The sequence below is a fragment of the Diorhabda carinulata genome, chromosome X (assembly GCF_026250575.1).
Source record: "Diorhabda carinulata isolate Delta chromosome X, icDioCari1.1, whole genome shotgun sequence".
NCBI lineage: Eukaryota > Metazoa > Arthropoda > Insecta > Coleoptera > Chrysomelidae > Diorhabda > Diorhabda carinulata.
This window is the reverse complement of record NC_079472.1, coordinates 4,281,082-4,306,797: the sequence shown is the minus strand read 5'-3', so window position 1 is coordinate 4,306,797 and position 25,716 is coordinate 4,281,082. Positions and strand designations below refer to the sequence as shown.

At 33.1% G+C, this 25,716-nt stretch overlaps 1 protein-coding gene across 8 annotated transcripts in view; it reads right to left on the bottom strand.

The window, feature by feature from the left end:
* Positions 1–439: 439 nt before the first annotated feature.
* The window catches only part of LOC130901193 (maternal protein pumilio-like), a 338,508-nt gene continuing 313,231 nt past the window's right edge, over positions 440–25,716 (bottom strand). For 5 of the 8 annotated variants that reach the window (XM_057812369.1, XM_057812368.1, XM_057812371.1 and 2 more), the window contains 8 exons: positions 25,056–25,338; positions 16,476–16,601; positions 14,555–14,981; positions 13,133–13,352; positions 12,743–12,943; positions 12,481–12,670; positions 11,818–11,986; positions 440–10,510 (listed from right to left, as the gene is read on the bottom strand). In XM_057812369.1, the coding sequence (XP_057668352.1) occupies positions 10,258–10,510; positions 11,818–11,986; positions 12,481–12,670; positions 12,743–12,943; positions 13,133–13,352; positions 14,555–14,981; positions 16,476–16,601; positions 25,056–25,338 (1,869 nt within the window). In that variant the 3' untranslated portion in view covers positions 440–10,257. The remainder of the gene's footprint in view (positions 10,511–11,817; positions 11,987–12,480; positions 12,671–12,742; positions 12,944–13,132; positions 13,353–14,554; positions 14,982–16,475; positions 16,602–25,055; positions 25,339–25,716) is intronic. The other 3 variants (XM_057812372.1, XM_057812373.1, XM_057812376.1) reach the window with 1 other exon arrangement.

Here is a 25,716-nt window from a genome sequence, read left to right as displayed (position 1 = left end):
TATCGAATATTCTGAAACGTCCTCAAGTATTTAAAATATTCTTGTCTTGAGAAAACAGTTCATGACTGGGAGGTTAACAAAAGTAATTTAGGAAAACAACAAAACTTCAGAAAAAGTTATAAATCCTTGGTCTCTAGTGAACACACTGTTTTTACTACAACTATATAAACACTCACAATTTCACTATCCGAAGAGTGTTACGATAATAAATTTATCCACTTCAGAGACTACAAACAGTCTTTTTCTCTGGTGATAAAATAAACTCCTCCAGTATGTTACATAATTTGACTTATTCTGTATACTATTCATTAACTAACAAAATTTTAGTTTTAGTGTTTGTTTTTTAAAATTAAAATCTTGGTGGGTTTACACTATTCCGATGAATGTAATTAAAAGTGGGAAAGGAAGAGGGAGGATTAAAATAAAAAAAACCACTCGAAACGTATTATTGTTACATTTATTTGTGAATCAATATCGAACAGTCTAGCCCTAGGGATAATAATGACAATCCCAACATTTGCTAATATAAAAAACTAAAGAAAAAAAAAACGAAAAAAAGCTCTATCTTAAAAAGTGTGTACATAGAGAAAAATTAGAAGAAACAAAAAGAGAACATAAGCGAATATTGAATTATTTATTGATTTATTACTACTGTGGTAAAAAATAATAAAATCGAAATACATTATTATACATATTGGATATTACCATCCTAATAAAAACTAGCATGCATTCTCGACAACTAAATTTACACATTCATTGAAACAGATCGCATAATAAATATAATATACAGCCGTAATTCGCAGAGAGCCATATTGTATTGTGAACTGATACTCTCGAGATGGTGCTTTACAACATTACAATTGCCATAACTTCGTAAAACATCAAAAAACTGTTAAAAACAAATCGCCATTTTGTTACTAAATGGACAGAAATACGTATCTAGGTATCAGTTACATTCATAAAGTAAGCTACGTTTTTTATATAATTATCAATATAAATAGAATATTCAAAATAATTTGCAGAAAAAATGGTAAAACTAGAACTTTCTTCAAACTGTGCGACCCTAATTAAATCTTAGCCATATCTGCTTTCGTTATAGTTCAAGTTCATAAAAAAGTGGAAAGCTCAAAAATTATTTAGTAATTTTATAGCTAAGAGATGTAATTTTTTTTCATCTAAAAGCATACAGTGAGTGGTAAAATCATTGACCTTTTTTATTTTGTCAGATTTGATAATTTTTTCCGTAATGTTAGGTAAAAAACACGTGTTGCAAAAAGGCTGATTGAAATTTCCAAGCAATTATTGTTTGGCATTGTATGATGCAAAGGCTTTAGCTAGCATTAAGTGCCGCAGTCAATGAAGTTGGAGTCGTAAACTATTTCCAAATTTTTATAAACAAAATCTACTCCATTTATTGTGAATCACCCAAAAAATCAGCATGAACTAGCTAGTCTGTCTCAAAATAGGGAGAAGTGCTTTTCGAGCTGTTTTCTCTGTTATTTCCCTTTTCGAATTTTGATTTGAATTGTTATTTTCAAAATTGTGATATGCCATGATTTTTTTGTCACACTTGTTCTCATTGTATCACCAAATTGTTAAATTTATTCTGATATCATTAAAACGTGATTTTGGTTTTCGTAAAGTTTTCAAACGACACCAATAGATGTTTCAGTAACATATAATCAGTACTTTTGCAAGATCAATAGTTTAAAAAATTGTTAAAATTATTAGGGAGATAATTGCAAAAATTTGAGTAACAATCCCTATATGTAACAATCTTACAGTTTATTAACGTTAAAGAAAAATTTTGTTATTGGCAATTGTTTGGCGTTGTTCGGCTTATTTCTTATAGAAACGACTCGAGATAATTGTGATCCCCATCCAGCTACCCTACAAAGCGGGGCGGATTTACCGTTCGGTAATCCGCCTCTCAAAATTACAATGAAACAGACTGTCCCAAAAATTTTAGAAATACAATAGTTTACAAATTTAATTACATGATACCAGTACGGCTCATATTTTTACACATGTATTATACAGTTTTACAACGTGAAAACCAAAACGGAATTTACACTTTACATCTTTTTGTTTTAGTAATCTTTACATCAGTCTGCCATCTTCAAAGGAAATGGCCATCTTACCCTTTATTCCCCTCCACACTGTTTTATTTTTCTTATAGAACGCAACAGTTTTCGGCAACAGTATCATTAATACCTGGTATGTTTATATATATATAAGAAAATTTGCATATATGTCAAGCATTGCGATTTTTATCAAAAAATATACAACATACTATAGATTGAATCGTTTCAAAGATAGATATGTTTTAAAAATTATCCATTATTCAAGCATGAGATTTTGTAAACATTTTTTTTTTAAATTTAAACTGTCAACCGAAAACAGCCGTACGCCCTTTAAAGTTATGGTTAAAAATTACAAAATACAAATAATTTCTAAGTACAAAATTGGATATCTTACATTATTACACTATTAAACACTTTTTATGTTTCTATATAAATACATGTGATACAATTTAATAATGATCTCAACACATAAAACATCGTAATTATTTTTATTATAATATATACATATCACTAGGAAAGTGAGGGGGGGATATAAGTAGGTGTCCTTAAAGACCAGATCCCACTGACGAAACCTTTAATTTCAGCTAAGGAAAATTAGAAAAAGATATTTTGATTACGTCAGCCATAATACGTAACTTTTCACTGTTTCATTTGAATATTTGTAAGTATCAAGAGAAAAATAAAATTAATAACTTCCAATGTTCTATCGTAGTAATAAACTTGAGCTAAATATAATTATTTTGAGAAAATTGGAATCCCAGAAAAACCTAATAAATCAAATCCAATTATATGTTACAAAACTATTCAACTAAATATCCTATATAGAATTTATTAAAAGTAATTCAGAAAGTTTTTCGAAATAACTATAACAATTTGAAACGACAAAAAACGGAATTTTTCTCCCTGTTTTTAAATATACAAGGTGGACCAGAATTGTATACATCAATTTCAAAATCTGATAATACAATGAAAAATAAAACTTTCGTTTTTCCTAAAACTGTATAATAACACACCAGATTTTCATACTACACCAGATACTTGAAAAGTGCTACGAGTACAATCTTCCACATTTTCATTGATTTTAAGGCGTTATTTGATAGTATTCCAAGACCAGGCCATGAATGAACTACACATACCAAAAACCTTATTCATTTGACAAAGATAACAATATCAAATGTGGTGTGTTATGTTAAAAAAAAACATAATGAAATCTCAGACCCTTTGCAAACAACAGTAGGCGTGAGGCGTGTCTCCTATTCAACTCAGCACTGGAAAAAGTAGTCAAAATCGACAATACAGGTGCTTGCCTACGGAGACGACATAGAGCTGACCTCTAGAACCCTAAGAAATTTTGAGAATTATGCAAAGAATCAATACGAATAAGACAAAGTTTTAAGGCTGCGAAAAAAAGCGCAGGGCTAGAAATGCGATTCTAAATAATACAATTGGAAAATATCGAAGTAGTATTTGAGTTCGTTTATTTCGGAGCCTCGATAAACTTGAATAATGAGTTAGTCAGAGGCCAATCGTTGTTATTTTGAACTGTCAAAATAATTACGTAAAACGAGTCCCTCAAGAAGAAGTAATAACAACAATCCAGATTGGCAGGCTTAGATGGTCAGGACGCATCGATAATAGCGTGCCCACAAAAATAACTTTAAGGTCATACCAATGGACTGACCATAGGCAGAGGGAGACCAACGCTAAGATGGAGAGAGAAGATGCTACAAGATTGGTGCAGTAAACTGGATGGTTCTTGTAAGAGACCGGAAAAAATGGCGTTGGATGCTAGAGACAGTCGAGGCCCTCCTGAAAGACTGTAGCACTACTGATGATGTATAATAAGAAAGAAACAACCATTTGGATAGGTATATTTCCGAAATATCTACCACAATGTTTATATTTCGGGATTTATTGTATCCTATTAGCTCTAGAATTTAATAAACATAATTTGTGAATCGTGAATAAAAACAATTGGGTCACAAAATGGATATAATCATTAAAAACCGTAGAAATGATAATTTTCGAATTTTCGCCTACTGTATGTTCTCACTAATTACTACAAATGCACATTGAAATTGTTAAATTTCACATTAGACAAAACAACAACCAGATTTAGGTTTTTAAATAATCTAGTTTCTTACCAATCTTCAAAAATGGTTGAAATTGAACCGTTTTATTCAAAATATCGAGATCTGGTCCAGATTTTGCCCGTATGGTTATCATTGGTAAGCGTACAAATTACCTAGTTACATTTAAAAATGACGGATGGTTGTTAAATGGTGTTATTTTTTATATATCGGAAATGTTACGAACGAAACTATATTACAATATAATACAAAAACTCGGAATCGTGTACACTTACTAAAGATAACCGAAATTATGGTTTTATTTGGATTATCGGTGATATTAAAGATCATGTCTGACAAATGTACAAACGAAAATATATTTTTTTAAGAAACCTTAGTAATTCCATTTGCAAGAACATATTCAAAGAATTCAGAGCATTACAGAATGGTTTCTGACACACATTAGAGTAGAAACCGAAGATTGATCTACACACTTAACGGTTCTTATGAACAAGCTTTTGGCTAAATAAGTACATCTAATGAGGAGAAAAATGAAATCACAACGCACTCCTTAAAAGAACATGTTCGAACGGTAAAAAAATGGAACAATTATTTTACGCATGGTTGAATACCGCAGATATTGTTCCAATAGGATACAATTGTATATAATAGAACAGTCCTCAAAGTTAGCTAATAAACATTTTCATAAAAAATATAAGTTGACAGGGAATAATTTCCAAATATAGATATACCTAGTTGCTACTTATTTGTAACATTCTTAGATTATTAGTAGAGTTGATAAAGCTGAGAGAAACCTTTGTCAACTGCCCTTTTCACGAAACGACTTATGCGCATAACCGAGATTCAGTTTATATAAAAGTTCGTGATTGTAATCAGTAAGTGGTTAGTTTGATTATTTTAGCTACTTGCACCGATGAAAAGCATAAAACATGGATCAAGTTTCATTATTCATTTATAATTTAGAACGTTTTTCAAAAATAGAATTTCAAAAGATACAACTACAAGGCCAAACCTATGAAAGTTTGTAATTTATGATCTGATAAAGCGCATTTAAATTTCAGGTGTCTTTGCACTACAATCCTGCATTTCTCAAAAATTTTCTCTATTCATACTATATTTCAAAAGATTCTTCAAAATACCGAAGAAATTTATTTGATTGGGCCAATGGACCCAGCCTTTAGCATATGAGCTAAGAAGAGCTGCTTGCGGACGGACATGGCCCATAAAATGTAAAGACAGGATAAGTAATTCCATCAGGACAACGCACCGTATAATGGCCTTGACTAAAATTCACGTATTCACCAGATCTGGTCCCCAGCGATTTTTTCCTGTTTTATAACCTCAAAATTTCATTTAAAAATGTATCGCCTATTTTGATGATAAAACGACAACTAAGATTTAAAAAGTATTTTAATGGAAAAATAAAAAGGAAACAATTTGAATTTCCTTTGTAGAGGTTGTGTACTGGACGTGTTATTTTCTTCCTGGCTCCTTTTTGAAGGATTTGTTGATATAAATATGTACTCGACTGTTAAATGAAATTTGCCTTCAATTTTTGGTTCTAGTGAAATAATTTAATCGTCGGTCAATGTAAGACATGATCTTTAAATTTAAATATTATCTAAATTTATGTTAACAGTGAAAATGTGTACAAATATGGTTATTCCTAAAGGTTAGCTTGGGAAAACAAAGTCATAAATGCAATAAAAGATATGAGACGTCCCAAAGTACTGATAACTTCTCAATGGAAATAATCGACTGCGACAAGTGACATTTAATGATATTAAAACACCGATAAATAAAAAAAAATTAGTGCATACTGAATAGAGATGTTCGCAGAATTGGAACGTCCGTTTAGTGTATCATAGACATTGATAATTGTTGTTAATATTAAAATGGAATCTGAGAAAAATTTACACGATTTAAATTTAAAATTGTAAAAAGAAAAAAGTGCCATCAAGTTCTACATTTTTTTTGTAAAATACTTCCTACCATTTAAACAGCTTACATGTGTCTAAGAGGAATTTTTTCCATATACCACAAGACAAATAGAAATATTAATTAGTTAATATGTACTCTGTATATGCTTTAATTAAAACTAAATTTATTACAGTTGCTTTTCGCTATCAAGAATTCAATACATTTAGCAACTGCGTCAAATATGAAATAGGATGGCAATAAACAGAGTACAAGAATTTTTTTCGGCTTTAGCTTTTCATTTATCTAGATTTCTTGGAGTAACAGGATTCCAAACGATCTAGGACGGCCCGCGATGTTTCCTTTCAACTACCGTTAAATCCTTCACAATATGTACAAGAAAAATTACATATTTTTTTTTACAAATTATATTTACATCATAGGGATTTTATTATTTTACAAGTCGATAAAAATTTCCTCGAGTCTTTTTTACATAATCAATTTGAATACGATATCAACTCAATAAATATATCTCTGAAATATTAGTTTCTTTTTTTCTATGACAAATTAACATATTTTACAAACGTAATAATAAGAGGTAGAAACAACGGGATTCTTTTTTCGGAAAATGATATTTTAAATATAATAATTATTTACAAAAAAGTTAGTTCCATTCCAATAGTCTCATGTGAATAATAATAAAAAGTTGTTATAAAAAAACACATTTCATTTGAACAGATCAAACTATCGACAACAGCAGTTTCGTCAAAGTTAGGCTAGGCGCAAATTGGGACACGCGTGAGCTCACAAACTGTGTCTGCAGACACAGTTTGTTGTGACACACTTGTGAGTGTCTAGCAAGTCTTTCCTTAATTTTTCTACGAAAAAAGAAATGACAGAATGACGATACAAAAAATGGTGATTATATGAAGACGAAACTGAAGAATCAGATTTGGGGTATTATGTCGAATCATCTTATGTACTTCAGCAACTGGTTTCAATTCATTCGGAAATAATTAGCAAAATCAGTATCACTCATTTTAGTTGTAATTGTGAATTTTCTACTCTTTTTTTCTCTTCGATAGAATAAATTTATCAAATGCTTTAAATTTCTTTATCATCAAGAAATAAAACGACATTTCCTCCTCAGCATCATCATCCGATTCTGATTCAGAACTCAAGTTCAATAACAACAATTGTTTAGTTCGATTGTCAAAATGTCAAGATATTATTTGATGCCAGATAGTTTCAAACTGCCAATCAAATCCAAACCTCACAGTTTCTTATTTGAAAACGCGTGTCTCAATATGCGGATCACCGCGCAGCATATGTAGCATGCACTAGTCGTGTCACACTACCTCACACGTGCTATACGTGTCCCAATTTCCACCTGCCTTATTGAACATCCTATTTATTTCATCTTGACTATATGGCCTTGATGTTAGACACGGTCGAAGACTTTGCTGACATCCAAGAAGATGGCTCCAGGGAATTGGTACTTGTTGAATAATTTGGTGAAGTAATCTAGTATCTTAAGAATTTGTTCTTCGGTGTGTACTAGCTTCCTGAATGAATCTTAATTATTCTTAAGACAGCATCCCAATTGCTTCTGTTTCTTCATTTGAATTCATAATTGGAGGTTATTTGTTTTCTTCTACTCTTTCAACATTCTTCCTTGTTTCCTTCATTTCAATTCATTTTATTATCGACTTTTTCCCAATGTTAGATTCAATGTATTGTTTTCAATGTCTTCAATTGCTTGATTATTGGTATACCAGTTGGTTAGCGTTGTATGTACAGCAGACTGATAACCCAACGTCAACTGTTCCAATGTAATGAAGTTTATGTTCTTAGTTGTTTTGTACTCGCAAAACACAGTGAAGGAGAATAAAGTTGGAATAATGGAGATTTTAATATATTAGCAATTATCGAGGTTTAGGGAATGAAATAGGTGAGATATGTACTATGAGTCTAATAAAACATCGGAAAGCTATTCTGAACTTATTGTTCGTTGTAGAGCTTTGTTTCAAATGATTATTTCTGAAATTTGGTTTTTTGAAGGCGAACACCGTTAAACCAAGTAAAATTCATCGACAAATCTACGAGATGCGAGGTAAAACCGAAATGGACGATTCAATAGTGGTTTGCATGACTATGTCCAACCCATAGAGTTAAAGATGTAGAGAGCGGCATGTAAGTCTAATTATACTATTGGAAGAGCATCGTTTTACCCTCCCTCTACTTGTTAATAATATCTTAACTTGTTATTCTTCTCTTTTGGAGTTCCTACCGGTTGAAACATCGACGTCATTTCGATCCCATCATCAGAATAGAGCAGAGAGAAATAGAGAGTGGTATACCGATGTCGTTTCTCTCTCTATCGGCAGTTGGTAATCTACTCAAGTCCAAGTCGCTATTAATTCTTTACAAAGCTGGATTCAAGAAGTCCGTAACAGGATTTGAAATTAACATTGTTGAGCTCAATTAGACTAAAAGCCGAAAAACTCATTTATTTTATTCATGAAATGAAAGAGCCCTCAAAAATCTGATATCGTTGACGTTCACATGTGGTATATAGTGCCGCCACTGACCTAATGAATCAATAAATAGAAGACGACATTCTAGTTTACACAACAAATTGTACCAAACTATGACAAATCCTTGAAGCTATATCAATAAATATGGATTTTTGTTCTATTTGTACTGGTTCTTCATTTATTTCATAATGGAACTTTACAAATATTTATTCCCTAATTTATGTCCATTTTGATACATTTAGGTTGCAATGTTAACAAACTTTGATAGAAGAAATTGAAATGATGAAAAAGAGAAAATTTTAGACGGTTGAAACAAACTAGTGTTAAAATAATAGTTTTTTGGTTTATAATTTGTGTTTTTCTTAATTAATTCTAAAATTGCTAAAAAGAAAATGATAAACAATGATTCTGTCGAGGTTTAATAACTACCCCGTGAATGATAAAAATATTATTGAAAACACTTGTTTCATTGGTATATTATTTTATGATAATTATTATTTTGGAATGATGGAATAACAATGAGAAAAAAATATTTTATACATTTTAGCCGTTGAAAAATCTCGTGTCTCTAAATCTTGAAAAAATATTTGTGAAGTTTTTCTCGATAGTTAGCGAAACAAAGCGGCCGACATCTAAGAAACTTTTCTAATATAATGATAAAAACCCTAAGTCCTAATATAAATGCAAACGGCGTGTATGTTAGGTTGATTATAATTTTTAAAGAATCCCAAAAAATTTTATTTAAAAAAACCCCTTTAAAAAATTACGAATAGTGATTATTTGATCGGGGCAATTTTAAAAAGATGTTTTCCATATATTTGTTTTTTGGGAAAATTTTGAAAAAAGAACAAGCGTGTGTTGGATGACGTGCGAATTTTAGAAAACATTTTATTTTGATGAATTCTGATGATGTTCAAGTCTATTTCCTGAGGACCTTATCACATTAATTAACTTACTGTCAGGAGAAATGGGCAATAATTTCTAGAAAGAACAAATTACCAACAAATCTTTTTGGAAAATATTCAGTTTACTTCCTAGAAAAAATCGTTTTATTTACAAAATTGTTTCTTTTCATAGGACGCGAAACAAGAATAATAAATGAGATTCATCTTTTGATTATTTTATTTTTTGGAAAACTTATTCCGTTAGGAGACAAAAATGAACATGCACGTTGCTTCATTTAATTGCTTGTCTTTTGCTTTTATTTCAAATGATCCTAATCGCATCGAAACGATACAGAAAAAAAAAATAAAATCAGGACTCACTAAACCTAAAAAATCACTATTACCAGCAATGTGTCGAAAAACAAAAGCCAATCAACGCAATTAATTATTGGAAAAAGAAACATAATAATAATAATAAGTCAAATTACATAAATTACAATTATAATACAAGACAATATGTGTACATGATAAACCTTAACTATTACTAACCTTAAAATGAAAAATAAAGTAGAAAAATTCATGATAAAAAAAATTACGAAAGAAAAAAATATTTAAATGAACTACCTTACATGGCAGTCATTCAAGGAAAAAAATAAAAGAATCAACTCGAAAAAAAAAAATACTGGAATCAAAATTAAATAAAACATGATTAAAAAGAAATGTTTTACTTCCGAATTAAATGTTCTTAGAGCACACCGTTAGTAGGAGGACCGATAGGGCCGAGCTCCCCTCCGATGGAGCTGAGCGATCCTGGTGCTTTCATGAAATACTTCTCCAATTTGGCAATGATGTGTTTGCCGTATGTATATTTTCGCAATGAATTCAAATGAGGGCGTATCTTGTGCATCAACACCTTGCGCTGTGTAGGTTCGCTAACGTCAATCATTTTCTGCACCACGTAATTAGCGTACTGATCTTTCATCATTACGTGTAGAGCGCTAGTAAAAACAAAAGATTAGTCATCAATAAAACAAATAACAAGTCAAAATGTTCAGTACCACAAAGAACATTTAAATACATGGTAGACTACAATTAGCTGAATCAACATGTACAGGTGATATTTTTCTAATAATTGTAAAATTTTCTGAAGATAAAAAAATGTTAGTTGTCTACGACAACTAGGTAACAAGAAAATTTTTATTACGATTTAATTTCGCGTCTGAAAGGTCTCAGTTTTCATTTATTCCCTTTTTTTCAAAAACTCCTAAAAAACGACCAACGCTTCTTAAATCTTTGGAAATGTTCCAAAAAAAAGTTATACTAGGATATTATTGCGACAATCCCTAAAATTGTGCAATTCATTTTTTTTTCGAACACCAGTCGATTTTACTCTAAAAAAGAGTGAGTTAATGCTTACAACCCCAAAATAAGAAATAAATAATTTTCTTAAAAACTGTTATTTCTGTGTGATTATTGGAGATATCTGAATTATTATCCGACTTTTTTTGAAAGAATCTGTAGTGACCCGCACAATTAGCAGAATGTAGATCTCAACATACTGCGAAACAAAATCGAAAAAGAGTATAAGGACCTTGACGCGGAAGAACAGTCATTCACAGTGAAAATGTCTTGCTGTCGCTAGGGCTTGCCCGCAGAACCTACAGTTGTCGTTCTCTGCTATGCTTGTAAGTCTTAAAGTGGTATTTGATCAGTCAGAAGACTGACCACTAGCTTAAGACGTTTCTGGACATCTCGAGAACTTCGTCAGATTTCTAAGTTGATATTGTTAATAGTTTGTCTTAGGCCTTGAGTGTTTCGTCATCTCATTTTTTAGCATTCAGTTCGTTATAGAGGCCACAGTAGGGTTTTAGTAAAAACTCGGGAGTCGTTGCCTCTTTTTAGGCAAAGCTGTCTGCTTCTTCTTTGCCTTATATACCCTGATAGTCACATTAGAATTACTTTGTTTCTGTTATCTAATGCTTTTAGAGTTTTTTTGTACTCCTAAGCTAGCTCGGACGTATACTCAACAGCGTTCAGGGCCTTCAAAGCTAACAATATATGCATATATAATATATTCCAACAATATATGCATTCACAGTATTAAATAAGCAAGAATCCAAATTTATCACTGTTGGGCTTTAACTAACTGTAGATGATGTTATATAACCTTACATCCTGATGTTAAGATGACACAAAGATTTCAATCTTCACCTGTTGATGGATATAACAAGTATCTTCAAGTCTTATCCTGACCATTTACAGCTTATTGACCTTGTTATATGTTAACGGTATATTTTTTACTTACTTGTCATTAAATCCGCATACTTCTTCAATGAGTAGAGCCCTTTCTGCTCTAGTGGCATGTGTCACGCATTTTTCCACAACGTTACTAGCAAATTTATGTTGACTCAGTACCAATACCTTTCCTCTAACGCTATTGATCAACTGAGATTTATCTTCCGGTTTTCCATGCTCTAAAAAGTTACATAAATACATAAATTTAGAATTTGTAAGAATGTAGTGCAGGATCAATTTTTAAACAGAAATAATTTTGAGACATCTACAGGACACTAATAAGAGAGATTATTTGAGAAAAAAATTATCAGAAGAATGTTTGGAAGAATTAGAATGAACGAAATAAATTGGAGAATCCGAAATAATACAGAAAACGATGAAATACTAGGTAATGAAAACATCGTCTGATTCAGTAAATCTCAAAAGTTGAGATGGTTTGGCTACATGTAAAGAATGGATGCCTAAGAAGATCATGAATGCTAAAACATACAATAGCAGAATCCGGATTAAATGGACTGATCAAGTTCATAAACAATCAATGCGAGAGAATGGGGATGGTTGGTGAGAACATACCAACTTGGAGGCGAAATGCCAAGGCTCACAATGTAATGCCAATTGGTATGGTGAAGTAATATGGATTCAAACAGCAATATTCGACTTTATATCTGCTTACCCAGTACATGTTGGATAACATAATTTCCGAATTGATCTTGAATCAACTGATCGGTATGTTGATGTAGTTCAGCCAAGATAGGCGTTGTCTGATCAGGTGTACAATGTTCTAAGATGCGCTGAATTACTCTACATCCGTATGGATGGGTCGATAAAGTGTATACTTGTCCAGAGAATGATGAAATGATGAACTAAAAACAAAATAAAATAATTAATATTACATAATTCCGAATATTTGTATTTTTTTTTGAATTGTTATTTACCTGCAAAGCATTGGGATCAACACATTCGATACATTTCTGCACCACGTGATTACCGTTTTGGTCTTTAACACATTTCAAAACGTGTCCGTCCAATTCTCTAACGATTTCTTGCTGTTGCTCAGGAGGAATAGATTCTAATGCTTTCTGTATTACACGGCATCCGTACATCTGTAAAGCCAATGGCAATACATGCCCACGAACCTAAAAAAAAGTTTAAGAAGTTATTTAAATTGTTATTTTAGATATCTGGATCATGGAACATATAAATGTATGAAACTTTCCAACCAAGATATTATTGCTGCAAGAAAATTCCAAGACATTCATGGCTAGGGAACTAAGTGGAATTTTGCATGTCGAATGTGATTGTATAAATGGATCATGTAATCTTACCTTTTGCGCAAGTGTAGTCTTCTGTTCAGGAGTACCGAATTCGAAAAACTTTTGTATGACATAATTACCAAAAACGTCGGTCATTAGATTGTAAGCAGCTGACAAGATCTCATTGAATACCATTTGTTTTTCTGTAGCAGTCGCGCGTTCCAATTTTTGTTGTATGAATCGCGATCCATGTTGATCTTGTGAAAATTCAACGATGTGGTTAGCCAGATCCCTAAAAAATAATATTTATTTATCATTTCGTTTTTTTTTCAACAAAAAATTCAATAATAAGTAAAAACGACCATTTTCAAAGAAGATTTTATTAAAAAGGAACAATCTAGATGATCCGATAACATTTCAATTCGAGGATAGAACCTATTAGGTAGGTCACCATCCATACTACATCCTGGCAACCATCCATACATCTTTTCCCCAATGAAACTTCCAATATAGGCTGGTATTATCAAAGGAAAGTTTTGCTGTAGTTTTTCAGCATTTATGTTTTGTGGGTCACTGAACATTAATTTAAAGTTTTCGGTCATAAATTTGGCCCGGAACTTTGTTTTTCCAGCCATTTTTGATCAAAATCTGGCACGCGCTCAAAATGCACCATATTTCTGTATAGTGAAACTTTCGCAAAAGTTTTCCTTGCTTCGATAATAAACTGTTGTAACAGATTCATTATATTGTTTAAGTTAAATAATTGTATTCTATATTTCATAACATAAATTTACTGTGGTGGTGGTTGGAAATGACATCAGGACAGGGAAACGTTCATCCAATCACCTACTCTCTTCTATCCACTCCTTGGAAAACAAAACCATTAAAGAACCCATCATGTTTCTTTCCCCAGAAATGCCCAAGTTGCCGATGTTGTAAATGTGTTCAAAAACCCTGAGGCAATTTCAGAAAGTAGGAGAAAGATTCTTGATCAAAGTACACAGGAAGGGCTAAAGCTTCAGATGTTAATTATAAGAAGGCAACCCCACCAAAAACAGCTGCACTACCACCATGAGCAGCTAGAGCTAAACAACTCAGTTTGAAGGTGCAGTAATTATTGGGGGTTGCGAAAAATTCTGAAGATTGGTGATGGAACCGAGATTCAAATGGCTAGGAACCGATCACCTCTCTACAAGCTTTTACCCCTCCCGAACTAATGCGTCTAGTGTCATGCAGATACGTCAGGACCTGCGCAAAAGCATGTAGGTTTAAAAAAAGCTGGCCTCGAATAAGCCAAACTGTGCATAAACTGTGAGGAGTCGTGCTATAACTAACAGACCTCACAAATACTACTGAGAACAAACTATTCGACGTCTTGGTTCCAGACGAACTTAGTTTCACCTCTTCGCCGGTTACTGAGACCATCGAATATTCCGATTAATACCGTTGGTAATTATAAAATTTCACTTGTTATCAAATGTCATACAAACTCACCTTAATTGTAAGTTAGGATATCTGTTATTTCTGAAATCTTCCAGCAGTCTTGATCGACCTTGAGGACCTTTATCCAGTGTTGTCGGAACGGTAGTCAATGTCGAATTTATCTTAGTAAATAGACTATTAGTCGAACCGAAAATGGCCGTCGTGTTCAGTCCTGCAGCAACGGAATTTCTGTACTTAGCTTCTGCACCTGGTGCAGCGGATAGTACGCGAGAATTGACGAGACCGCCAAGTTGTAAAGGAGCAGTAGGTGGTGGTGGTGTCAGACTTCCCGTTAATGGACTCGGACTGTTGCCGATATTGTATGACGTCGGCCATTTCTGTCTGTATTCCAATGATGGCGAAAAAGCAGATGTGTTGCGATCGAAAGAGTCCCTTCGAGCTGTAGAGGTGGTCGTTAGGCCTAAGCCCGTCAAATTATCTAAACAGAAAAAAAATCGGCACTATTAGCATGTATGTACGAGGTGTGGCTATTAAGTAACGAGACTAGCGCTGCTACAGAAAAAGTACGCGTGTGCCAAAGACTATTCTTTCGAATGCCATGTCTACCGTGACTGTAGACAGCTAGCATAGCTCTGGCCTTCGTTTGTATCGAGGGGATTTTTTGTTTTGCTGTAAAAATAATCGAAGTAAATGTAGAGCAACGGATTGTTGAAAAATTTCACATGAAACTTGGAAAAACTGCAACTGAAAATTATAATTTATTGAAAGAGTGTTTGTCGCATCCGTTCGGGTCGTCCTTCCACGTCAAAAGCGGATGAAAATATCAAAAAAAGTTGGTAATCTTGTTAGATAAAGACTGAAGTTAAGTCGAAACGTTATTTTTATCTTTCTTTTAAAAAATTATTACGAAAAACTGATTTCAAAACAGAAGAGACCTAAAATCAAGAACATTTAGATCTAATAAATAAGAAATTAAAGAAATTTTCAATTTATTTGAGCACTAGGTACGTTCTGATAGGGAAAAAAGTTTTCCAATGCATTTCCACCAATCAAAAGATGTTGGACGAATTTTCCACTGATTCGGTTTATCGAGTTACCCCTCCGAAGGTATCGGTGACGTCTATAGATATTTACAACATGACCTAGTAGATGATGAAGATTATTCACGTTCGGGTCGTCCTTCCATGTCAAAAACGGATGAAAATATCAAAAAGGTTGGTAATATTGTTAGATCTGACCGGCGGCTAAGTATTCGTGCGAATTGACAAAGAATGAGTGAGACAAATTTTAACGTGTGCGAAAAGTGTGTGTAAAATTGGTGCCTGAATCCTCACATTTGAATAACAAGAAGCTCGCAAGTACGGCATCCCAGAGTTAGACCACCCACTTTATTCGCCGAATCTTACACTGTTCAACGTCAACCTCTTTCCTAAGGTTAAATTTGCATTAAAATGAACAATATTTGATAATGTTGAAGTTGTGAAAAAAGAAACGGTGCGAGTCTTGGAGGAACTGACAGAAAAAGACTGTTTCGAAGAATGGAAGATTCGCATGGAGCGATGTAGGGATAGAGGAAGGGTCTATATTGAAGGTGATAATGAAAAAATATACATAATATCAAACTAACCACCAGTCTCGTTATTTAATACGTCTTGCATGTGTCAAAATCCCAATATTTCACTAAGAAATCGAAAGCAGATTTTCTTTCAATATATTTCTGTCGTATTTTAGCTTTATATACAATGCATTTATCAAAGTTACCAAATCTGCTACAAGTAGAAGCAAAATGATACAATTTGCGTTTGGAAATTAAAGTATTGCAAATAAGATTATTAAATGAAATGAATGAAAGTTTTCATTCCGAAATTTAATTAAAATAAGTGGTTCGAACTATTGTGGTATACACATAATTACATTATTATACAAGTTTTATGATTTTACCATTTATAATTTTGATACAATTGTTTCCTACCTGTATGCAAAGATGTAGTGGTAGCAGATGATCCGATATTTCCCAATGAAGAGCTACCGAATGGACCAGATGGAGGAGCAGCATGTAATGTTTGAAACAGACCAGAACCCACACCTTGGGCCACACCTAACCCACACACACCGAGATTTGCAAGTTAGTATTACACACTAGCGGTTAAAGTTTTTAATAAAACCTAATGTGCGTTTCATAGGCTTGAGAAGATTACTTTTTATCCATATAGGTATATTAATGAAAAATAAAATACTTTCATTTTGTTTTTAATACTAAAAATTTAGTAGACCGATATTTTTGAATTTTATAAACTAAAATTATATGATTTTTAAATATTTTTCTATTTTCAACTCGTATATCAAAAACAATGTGGTTCACCTTTTATTTATTCATGAAAGAACTTGAAGGCCGAGAGATGACACAACTTGATAAAGAGCAGTAGTTACGCCCATATTTCAACACATTTTTATGTTAATTCCGTGAATAACAAGTCTACTAGTAATTCTCTAGCCTATGGGTTAATATTAAACAAAAAAATTGACCAACATAAGAATGATAAAAGAATAAAACGTTGGATAAAATAATATGATTTGGATTTTTTATTTTTGTACATAATATAAACATTTATAAATAAAATTATCTACCAAAAAGTAAGTACAAATACTACATGTGATTCTATGTCTATCCCCCTTTTACGTTTTTTTGTTATAAAATTTTCCTTTTTCATTAATTATTATGGAGCAGTAGTCACTACTGTTGTATAGTCACTTACAATATCTAACAAATTAATTTCTCCATTCTCCACATCAAATACTACACTTGTGAGAAAAAAAATCGACTCAGATGACACCCCGGCAATTGCAAAAAGTACGTCCACATTTTTTTTCTCTAAAAAATTTCCTTTAGATCTCTTTTGTTTTGAAATTAGTTTTTTTAATAATTTTGGAGAGAAAGATAAAAATTGACGTTTCGACTTAATAAATATTTTGATAAAGACTGAAGTCAAAAGTCAAAACGTGATTATAACAAAACTAAGTAAGTAACGAAGTGAAAAAGTTGTCAGTTAAAATGATGGTTACGGAAAAATCCGTGGCCATCATTTTAACCTTATAGACCCGCGAATTTTTATAGAAACGTATCAGAATGAAGCTTTTTTTCGTGTCTCTAAGTCTTACCGTATGAACCAAAATGACCACCCTCCACGGAAAAAACCGTGGTCTCATTTTAATCCTAGAAACACGGAAATTTCAAAAACTAAACTAACCTAACCCAACCTAACCTAACCTAATCATCCGTATACAATTGCCACGGACTTACTAAGCTTACAATCAAATTATTTATTAATAAATTTTTTGTATAATTCGTTCTAAATGAATGAAAAAAATATACTGAGATTAGAAATGGCATAAATGTCAGATTTCATGTGTAGGTGGTATTTATCCGTGGACAGTATTCATCCGTGAGTTAAAGCTTATTATTGTAACATTCCCGGCTGAAATTAGAGACACGGATAAAGCTTTAATTGGCTCATTTCTTTAAAAATGTCCGTGTCTCTCTATGGTTGAAATTAGAGTCACGGGGCACGAGGGTGCCAATAGACACTTCGAAAAATAAAATTAAAAATGTGAATTTTGTTGTGAAAATAAGAATTTGGGGTTAAAGTTGATAATCTTGATCAAAATTAATTATGTGAAAATGTTGAAAAAACAAAAATGAGTTTTTTTTTTAAATTATTTTGATAAGTATATTTAGAATTTTTCGTTTTATAAAAAATTAATGGTTTGGAAGATGGACACACCTACAACACAAATACTAATTTGTTTTTCAAAGGCGTTTGACGTTAACAAGATTAATTAAAAAAACGGCATTATAAGATGCAAATGCAAAAAAGGATTTTACAATATTCAAATTAGAACTTTTGTAATGCATATTGTACACAAGGCTAAATTACATTTTCTGTAAAGGGAAAAATGGAAATGGTCACGTTAATTTTATATGACGTATTTTTAATGTAATTTATACAATGGTACACTAAAAGTAATATTTCTTTTTCGTTAATATCAACTTTTCTTTACGCGTCATGATTTTTTATTCCTTCAGTATTTACAGAGACTGGCAGCGAAAATGAAGAAAAACGCATGGAACTCTGACGAAAGCGGACTTACTAGTGGTGTGCAGTTCAAATATAATGTTTTATAGAGGATGTCTCATAATTAAGGCCGGTCTCTAATGTTCAGTTTGTTTATAAACCCATTAACACTCAGAACTATGCAAATTTTTTAAAATGATTAGAATGATCTAAAAAAAGTGTAAATCTTTGAATTGTTGTTTATGATTTTGAGCGTTGATCGTTAACAACCCCTTGGGCGGCACTTATGGAAATTTTAGAGAAATTTGGAATTAAACAGATTAAATGTAATAATAATTTATGAAATTCGTCGAAACATTTAAAGTATAGTGGAATTCTCGAAGGCTGTAGTTCCGAAAACGGGAACCCACCGATTGGCTTAAAAGTTTTACTACATACTTCATCACACACGAGATAAGTACTCGTAAAAGTACTCTACTTCGGCGTAGATTTTTACCTGACGAAAGATATTGCCTAAATCATAAAAAGAATATTTTGGATGAAGCAATTTTCGGATTTTTTTGTGTCATAACAAATCTAAATATAGACACATAATAACAGTAGGTGGAAATACGTGGTTAGATTAGGGAAATTCCTTTTCATCCCCTTGCTAAAAATCATTAATAGTTCTCGACGGTCGTAATTGATAAATGACATAAGAATGAAGTTATCGATAAATGTGATTCTTTTGAAGTTGATTTTCTCGAGTTGACTAAGAACAAACTCCGGACTAGAATCCTGACTTTCTGTTTGATTTGGAGGCTCTGGCACAGGCACTATGTAGGATTAGTCTTTACCACTCAAGATAATGTTTTTCCCTTTCCACCTATGGCTCGTTAACTTTAGTTAACTTTAGTTGGGTCATTTAACGACGTCTTTAAGCTTATTATAAAAATCATTCGCAACGAACTGATCACATGCATCCTTTCTAATTTTCTGCAAATGTTTGGGCTTTTTGAATTAGTGTGTAACTATGAAGTCCAAATACCAATTGTCACCAAGAATGTTGTTCTTACTAAGCTGCAAAACTCTTTTCCAACGTAGGGCAAACCCATTCTAGCTCGAGTTACAAGACGATTTGCTACATTATTTTCTACATCTATAGGCAAAGCAGGATGACGTCCTTCACTCATGGTGGTAATCGGTTTTTTTCTGCCTTTAATTCGGTGGAATATATAACAGCAACAAGTAGATTGTATGCTTTATATGCTTTTCTATAAGTTTTGTTTTTATTCATCACATCATTGATAAGATCTTCTTCAGTATATTGCAGAAGATTCGGTCGTTATTTTATATAATTTCGCACCGTTGTCTTTTTGAGAAAAAGTTATGAAAATTTCAAAAATCTCGATATGCTCTAATCATCATATATTTTGGGGCAAATTTGAATACGTTCACTATTACCCCAAATTTAGGTTTACAATTACCCTATTTTAATAGGGCTTTTGTCAATGTCCGGGGCGCCATTGTAGTCAATCAAACCAATTTCAAGAGATATGAAAGTTGTTTAAAATTGTATCTGTTTACGTTTACCCCAACTGATCCTAATAACTTTGTTCCCTTAGAAAGTTGTAAATAGATTTAGCCACTTTATACAATTTTACAAGAGTATTCCAAAATTATACAAGAATATCTTTCTTATTTCTAATCCTGACGAAAGTAAACATCTTTTGCATCTGACTAATTAAGAAAAACATTTTTTTTTGCCTAAAATCGATTTCCCTCATCAATCAAATCTTTTCGATGCCGTGCTAGTAGAAGGATTTGTCTTTTGTCTCAGTTTCAGCAATGGCTTCTTCATTTTAGCTGAATTTTTTACCGGCGACATTTTGTTCAGATCAGCGAATAGCCAGTAGTCACTGGGAGCCAGATCAGGACTGTACAATGGATCAGGAAGCAACTGGAAGTACAATTCGTTCAATTTAACCATCGTTGCCATCGACTTGTGAATCGGTGCATTGCATTTGTGAAACAATGGTTTTTTCTTCGACATATGAGGATGTTTTTCCTTGATTTTTGCATTCAAAAGATCCAACAAGTCTATGTAGCATTCGTTATTGATTGTCTTTCCCTTTTGGAAACAGTCGATGAACAATATTCCATGCGCATCCCAAAATACTGAAGCCATAACCTTTCCAGCTGACAGTTGTGCCTTGGGACGCTTCGGACGTGGTTCACCGGCTGCAGTCCACTCAGATGATGATCGTTTTGATTCCGGAGTGAAGTGATGGATCTATGTTCCGATTCATTACGTGCAAACACTGCTCTGGATCATCCACACGTTGTTAATTTTGATCGACTGTGAGTAAAGGCGGCACCCACTTTCTCATGGTCAAATGTTCATTCATAATTCACATTGCTTTCTAATATCCTCACGGCCTCCGCTATCTCACGCAATTTCAATTTACGATTAGATATAGCCAATTTGTGGAGGTTTTTGATGTTTTCTGGAGTAACCACCTCAATTTAATGACCAGAACGTTCACCGTCATCGTTTCAATTCAGCAAACCAATAACAAGTGATTCTTTTCGATGGAGCAGAGTCCAGATTACACTTTTGAAGCTATTTCTGAGCTTGTAGAGTATTTTTTTTTATCATCAAGGAGCAATGATAAATTAGTACACGAAATTGTTTTGTATCTATTATTTTGAAAATAATAAAAATTGCCTCATTTGAATGACTGTCACTTTTTTCTGACTAATCGAAATGTCATGAAATTTTACACATAGTTGGTAACGCCATCTATGTGTAAGTCGCACGACTTATCGAGTTTGAATGTTTGAATGAAGCCGTAGGAATTTTCACATATGAAAACCGACATTGTGGGTTTAGATAATTCTATATCAGTTATTATTACAACGATTTTGCTCGATCCTGTATATTAAACATAGAAAACATATAACCTCGAAAATTGAAAAGATGTACCAGAAAGAATCCCATATCGACGATAAAGTATCAATAACATCAATCTACCAAATTACAATTATACAGAGAGAGTAAAAAATAACTGTAAAATTTGTATTTTACATTATATGACAGATTTCATGTCGGAAATTTTCAAAAATTTTCAATGTACAGCGAAATATGTACAAAACAAAAAATGTTTATATATACAGAAACTCAAATATGTTTAATATTCTATCATTCTTATAACTTTACAAAAAAAATCGTTCAAAGTTAATATGATTTTGACGTAAAAACTAAACTCTGTATTTACAATGTCAAGAAGATGTCGTTTAAAGGCATAGAAGCGTGATTTTATTATTTTTTAGCAATGTAATATTACATCAATTGATTTCAAAATATCCCCATACAAATAAATTTAAAAAAGCGGCTTGATTCCAGCTGTAAGGCCGCACACATTAAGAAAACAGAAACCGGCGCAGATAATTTTTGTAGCTCGTCAATGGTTACGTACAAAGACAAAATTTGACGGAACTTGCAACATGCGTAAAACGGAACCGACGAATTTACCGGAATGAATTTTCAATTCTTGGTCGCTTGTTATCGGCGTCGAACGTGGTCACATGATTGTTAAATAATGAAGGATAGTGAAATTTTAGCTAAAATCTCACAGTAATCGAAATATCATCCTCATGTACTGCCAAAAGCTTCGGCCATCTTGCTTCAAAGTCGAGAAGAGATCATGATGGATGTATTCTGTGTCTGGCTCTTTGTATTCGTAACGACACATTTTTCAGTAGCACAAACTCTTTTGTGTGAGGATAAACTCGACATCATGACTCAACAAAATCGGTAAACAGCGTCGTTTGTGCTTGCACCAGCAGAAAAACCGGCGCCGGTTTCTAGCGCCTACAGTAGGCGCTGGATAATCTGCTTTCTTTATGTGTGTGCGGCCTAAAGGATGACACACATTATCAGACATGCAACGACACGGCAAGGACCGACAAAGACACGACAAATCATTCTTTTTAGATAAATAAATATTGATGTACACACCAACCGACAACGACGCGGTAACGACATATAAAGGCAGCGACGGAGCGGACCGAAATTCTTAGTAAGAATGTTTTTCGTGTCTGTGCCTGTACGTGCTGGATAGTGTGAACAGTTTATTTGGATTTTTGCGATACTTTATTTAGTAGTATTTTCTTTTTTTATGTCAATAGATATTTTATCTAGCAAATAATAAAATTGATACTTTGACATTCGGAAATATTGTCCTTCAGTTCTAGGTTTTTGTTACATTTTATGCATCCATTTATCACAAAAAACCCGTCGAGATGTCGAATACCTATCGTATAATGTGAATTTCTGCCGCAACTATCGGGTCTTTGTCGGTCCTTGCCGTATCGTTGCATGTCTGATAATGTGAATCATCCTTAAGGAACTCCAAGTCAAGTGAATAGATATCTGGGTGGTCCAATAAGCACCCGGCATTACAGTTATCGTTATCTGATAAAGCTAATATTAAAGCAGAGCTTTATTCTACTCTAGGTAAGTATGTTCCTCCATTGACAAAAGTGAAATAGTGGATAGTAGTGTTTAAATGTGGCATTTAGAGCGAGAAATATTGAGGAAAAACTTGACTAATAGGCCTTAGAAAAATGACGATATGTAGGATATTACTTGAAAATTTGGAGAGCGTGTAAAATGGGCGCCGCGTTTAATCATTTTCGGGAAGAAAATAGTGTTGTAAAGATATTTCGATTCATTTTTTGGCGAAGTAGAAATCAAATCAACTTCATATCAAAGCCAAAGCAATGTACTGAAAGGAAAAATCGATCCCAAAGAAGGCGCATCTGAAGATAACTCTATTTCGCAAGTTTTTTCTGATGTATGCAGGATAATTTTCTATGTTTGACCCGAGAATTATCCATGACGAGTATTATGCGAATTTATTGCGAAAAAGCGAACAAAGCCTGCCGATTTTGGCTAAGAAGGAAATATTATTTCATTAAGAATATACTAGCTAAAAAATTCTTTATTACAATGACCAAAATTAGTTATTGAAAGTTTGAATCGCTACCTCATGCACCCTATTCACCAGATTTAGCCTATTCGGATTATTTTTTTCCCAAATTGGAAAAATGGGTCCATGGTTAATCGAAATTATTAAACATCGCTGAGAAAAGTGAATAGAATTTTAAAAAAATCGTTGGTAGGGGCACTTCTGGAACCACCCTATTAACAGGCACGGTTTCCACTTCTTAGTTGGGGGCGGGCACGAATTAAAATAAAGAAAAGAAAGAGAAAGTAAAACTGTGATTAGAATTTTCTATATGCGATTGCTTGGTTGTCGTAGCTTTGATGGATCCCTAAATTTTTGCCTGAAAGTAAGGTAGTTTGTTCAAGTTTTCCCCTTGCAAACCAAGCCTGGCCTGAGCATTCAAATAATACTTAACACAATTTCCTTGGAGGGCGGGGTCTTGTAAAACCTTGGGAGTTATAATCTTCTGAAATTGGTAACCCTTTTCGTTTATGTTTTATAGGGAATCCCTGGATTGTATTGTACGTTACTTTTTTGTTTTCTGAGTTGGCAACACTTTTTTTTACGTTTGGGAGAATCTCTCGACTGTGTGTACGTGATTTTCATTTTATTATCGATTATCGATGTCAATATTCATTAGAGTTTACATAGAAGCATATTGCTGTTGTCAGTGTTGTCGAAAAATTGCGTTACGTAATACTTGAACGCTCCCTTTTAAATTCAAATTATTTTTTTTTGTTACAAGCGTCTAATTGTACAAAAAATTAAACATATAAAAAGTATACATTGGAAAAACGTCCACGTTTTATATTTGATGGTATAAAACAGAGGGACTCATGTTCAGTGATTAACCATTTCATAATTTTAACAGGGACGACCTGTATAATATCTAAATTCCAAAAAGTGTACAGACATTCTGAGGAAAATTTAACATCATCATAAACAATGTTACAGATTTCTTTGAGACACCGTGTACGTGTCGTGTACGATGGTTGTCTGAAAAGTTTTGACTGACCCCCCAACCTTATAATCGATATAAGTTGTGAAATATATTTGCGCATATCGAGAGAATCTCGCTAGGATTTCAAGTATAGGTGAGTCGTCAAAAGGTTGAATGACGAAGAGCGCCCTTGAGAAACAAAAACTGCAACAACCAGAGATATCATCAAAAAATTGACCAAATGGTACTGGGTATTGAAAGGAACCGGTCCAAAAAAAGATGTGAGTAAATTAATAAAAAAATTATCCGAATTGCAGCGCCAATTTATCACCAACTGAGTTGTTTAACTCGATTCCGAAGCTATTATATTCTGATCGATAAACGTGAATCGTTTGCAAAATGTAGAGACCATTAAGAGGGATATTTTGAAAATCAAAATTGATCGAAATTAATTTGATTAACGATATTATAATATCGTATAATAAAACATTTCACTTCTTTTAAACAACAATTTTTGAATAGGAGAAATATGTATCTTCTCCACCTACCTCCAAGTGTTGTTCCGTTGACTGAAGTATTGACACTAGCAGCGCCATAAAGACCTTGAGGCGTACTGGAATATAGAGAAGCGGCGGCGGCATGCGCAGCAGCTGCGGCTTGTGTCTGTCTAGTAGCTGCGGCGGCAGCTGTTTGCGGTTGTACCAAAACAGGCGCTGGCGATACCAAACGCATCGGCGTACCGTTACGCATCGCTGCTGCGCCTTGTGCCATTAAGATGGGCGCCGCATTCTGATCGTAGTAGGGAACTATGTAGCCTCCAGGTACTTGCGGCTGGAAAAATTTACACAGTGGATATTTACACATTTTTTTCTTATATTTACACGATTTACAAAAAAATCTTACTATACGTGAATATAGACAGGGGTAAGTTATTCATAATTTATTATACAATTGTTTTACTAGCCATATCTACGGGGTGGGGAAATTGGAAAAAATCTATAGTAGTTTGACAAATTCGGCTCAAGGGTTAGTGGCGAAAGGACTAAATACATGGAAATGCCACGGTAAAAGAAGAATCAGTAGGATTTTAGGATGGAAAACGAGGAATATCATTTTGAAAAAGTTGAGTATCTACGAGCACTGAATACGAATACAGATGATGAGAGACAACAGCTAGAAAATCGTATAGTGAAGGATAGTGGAATAATG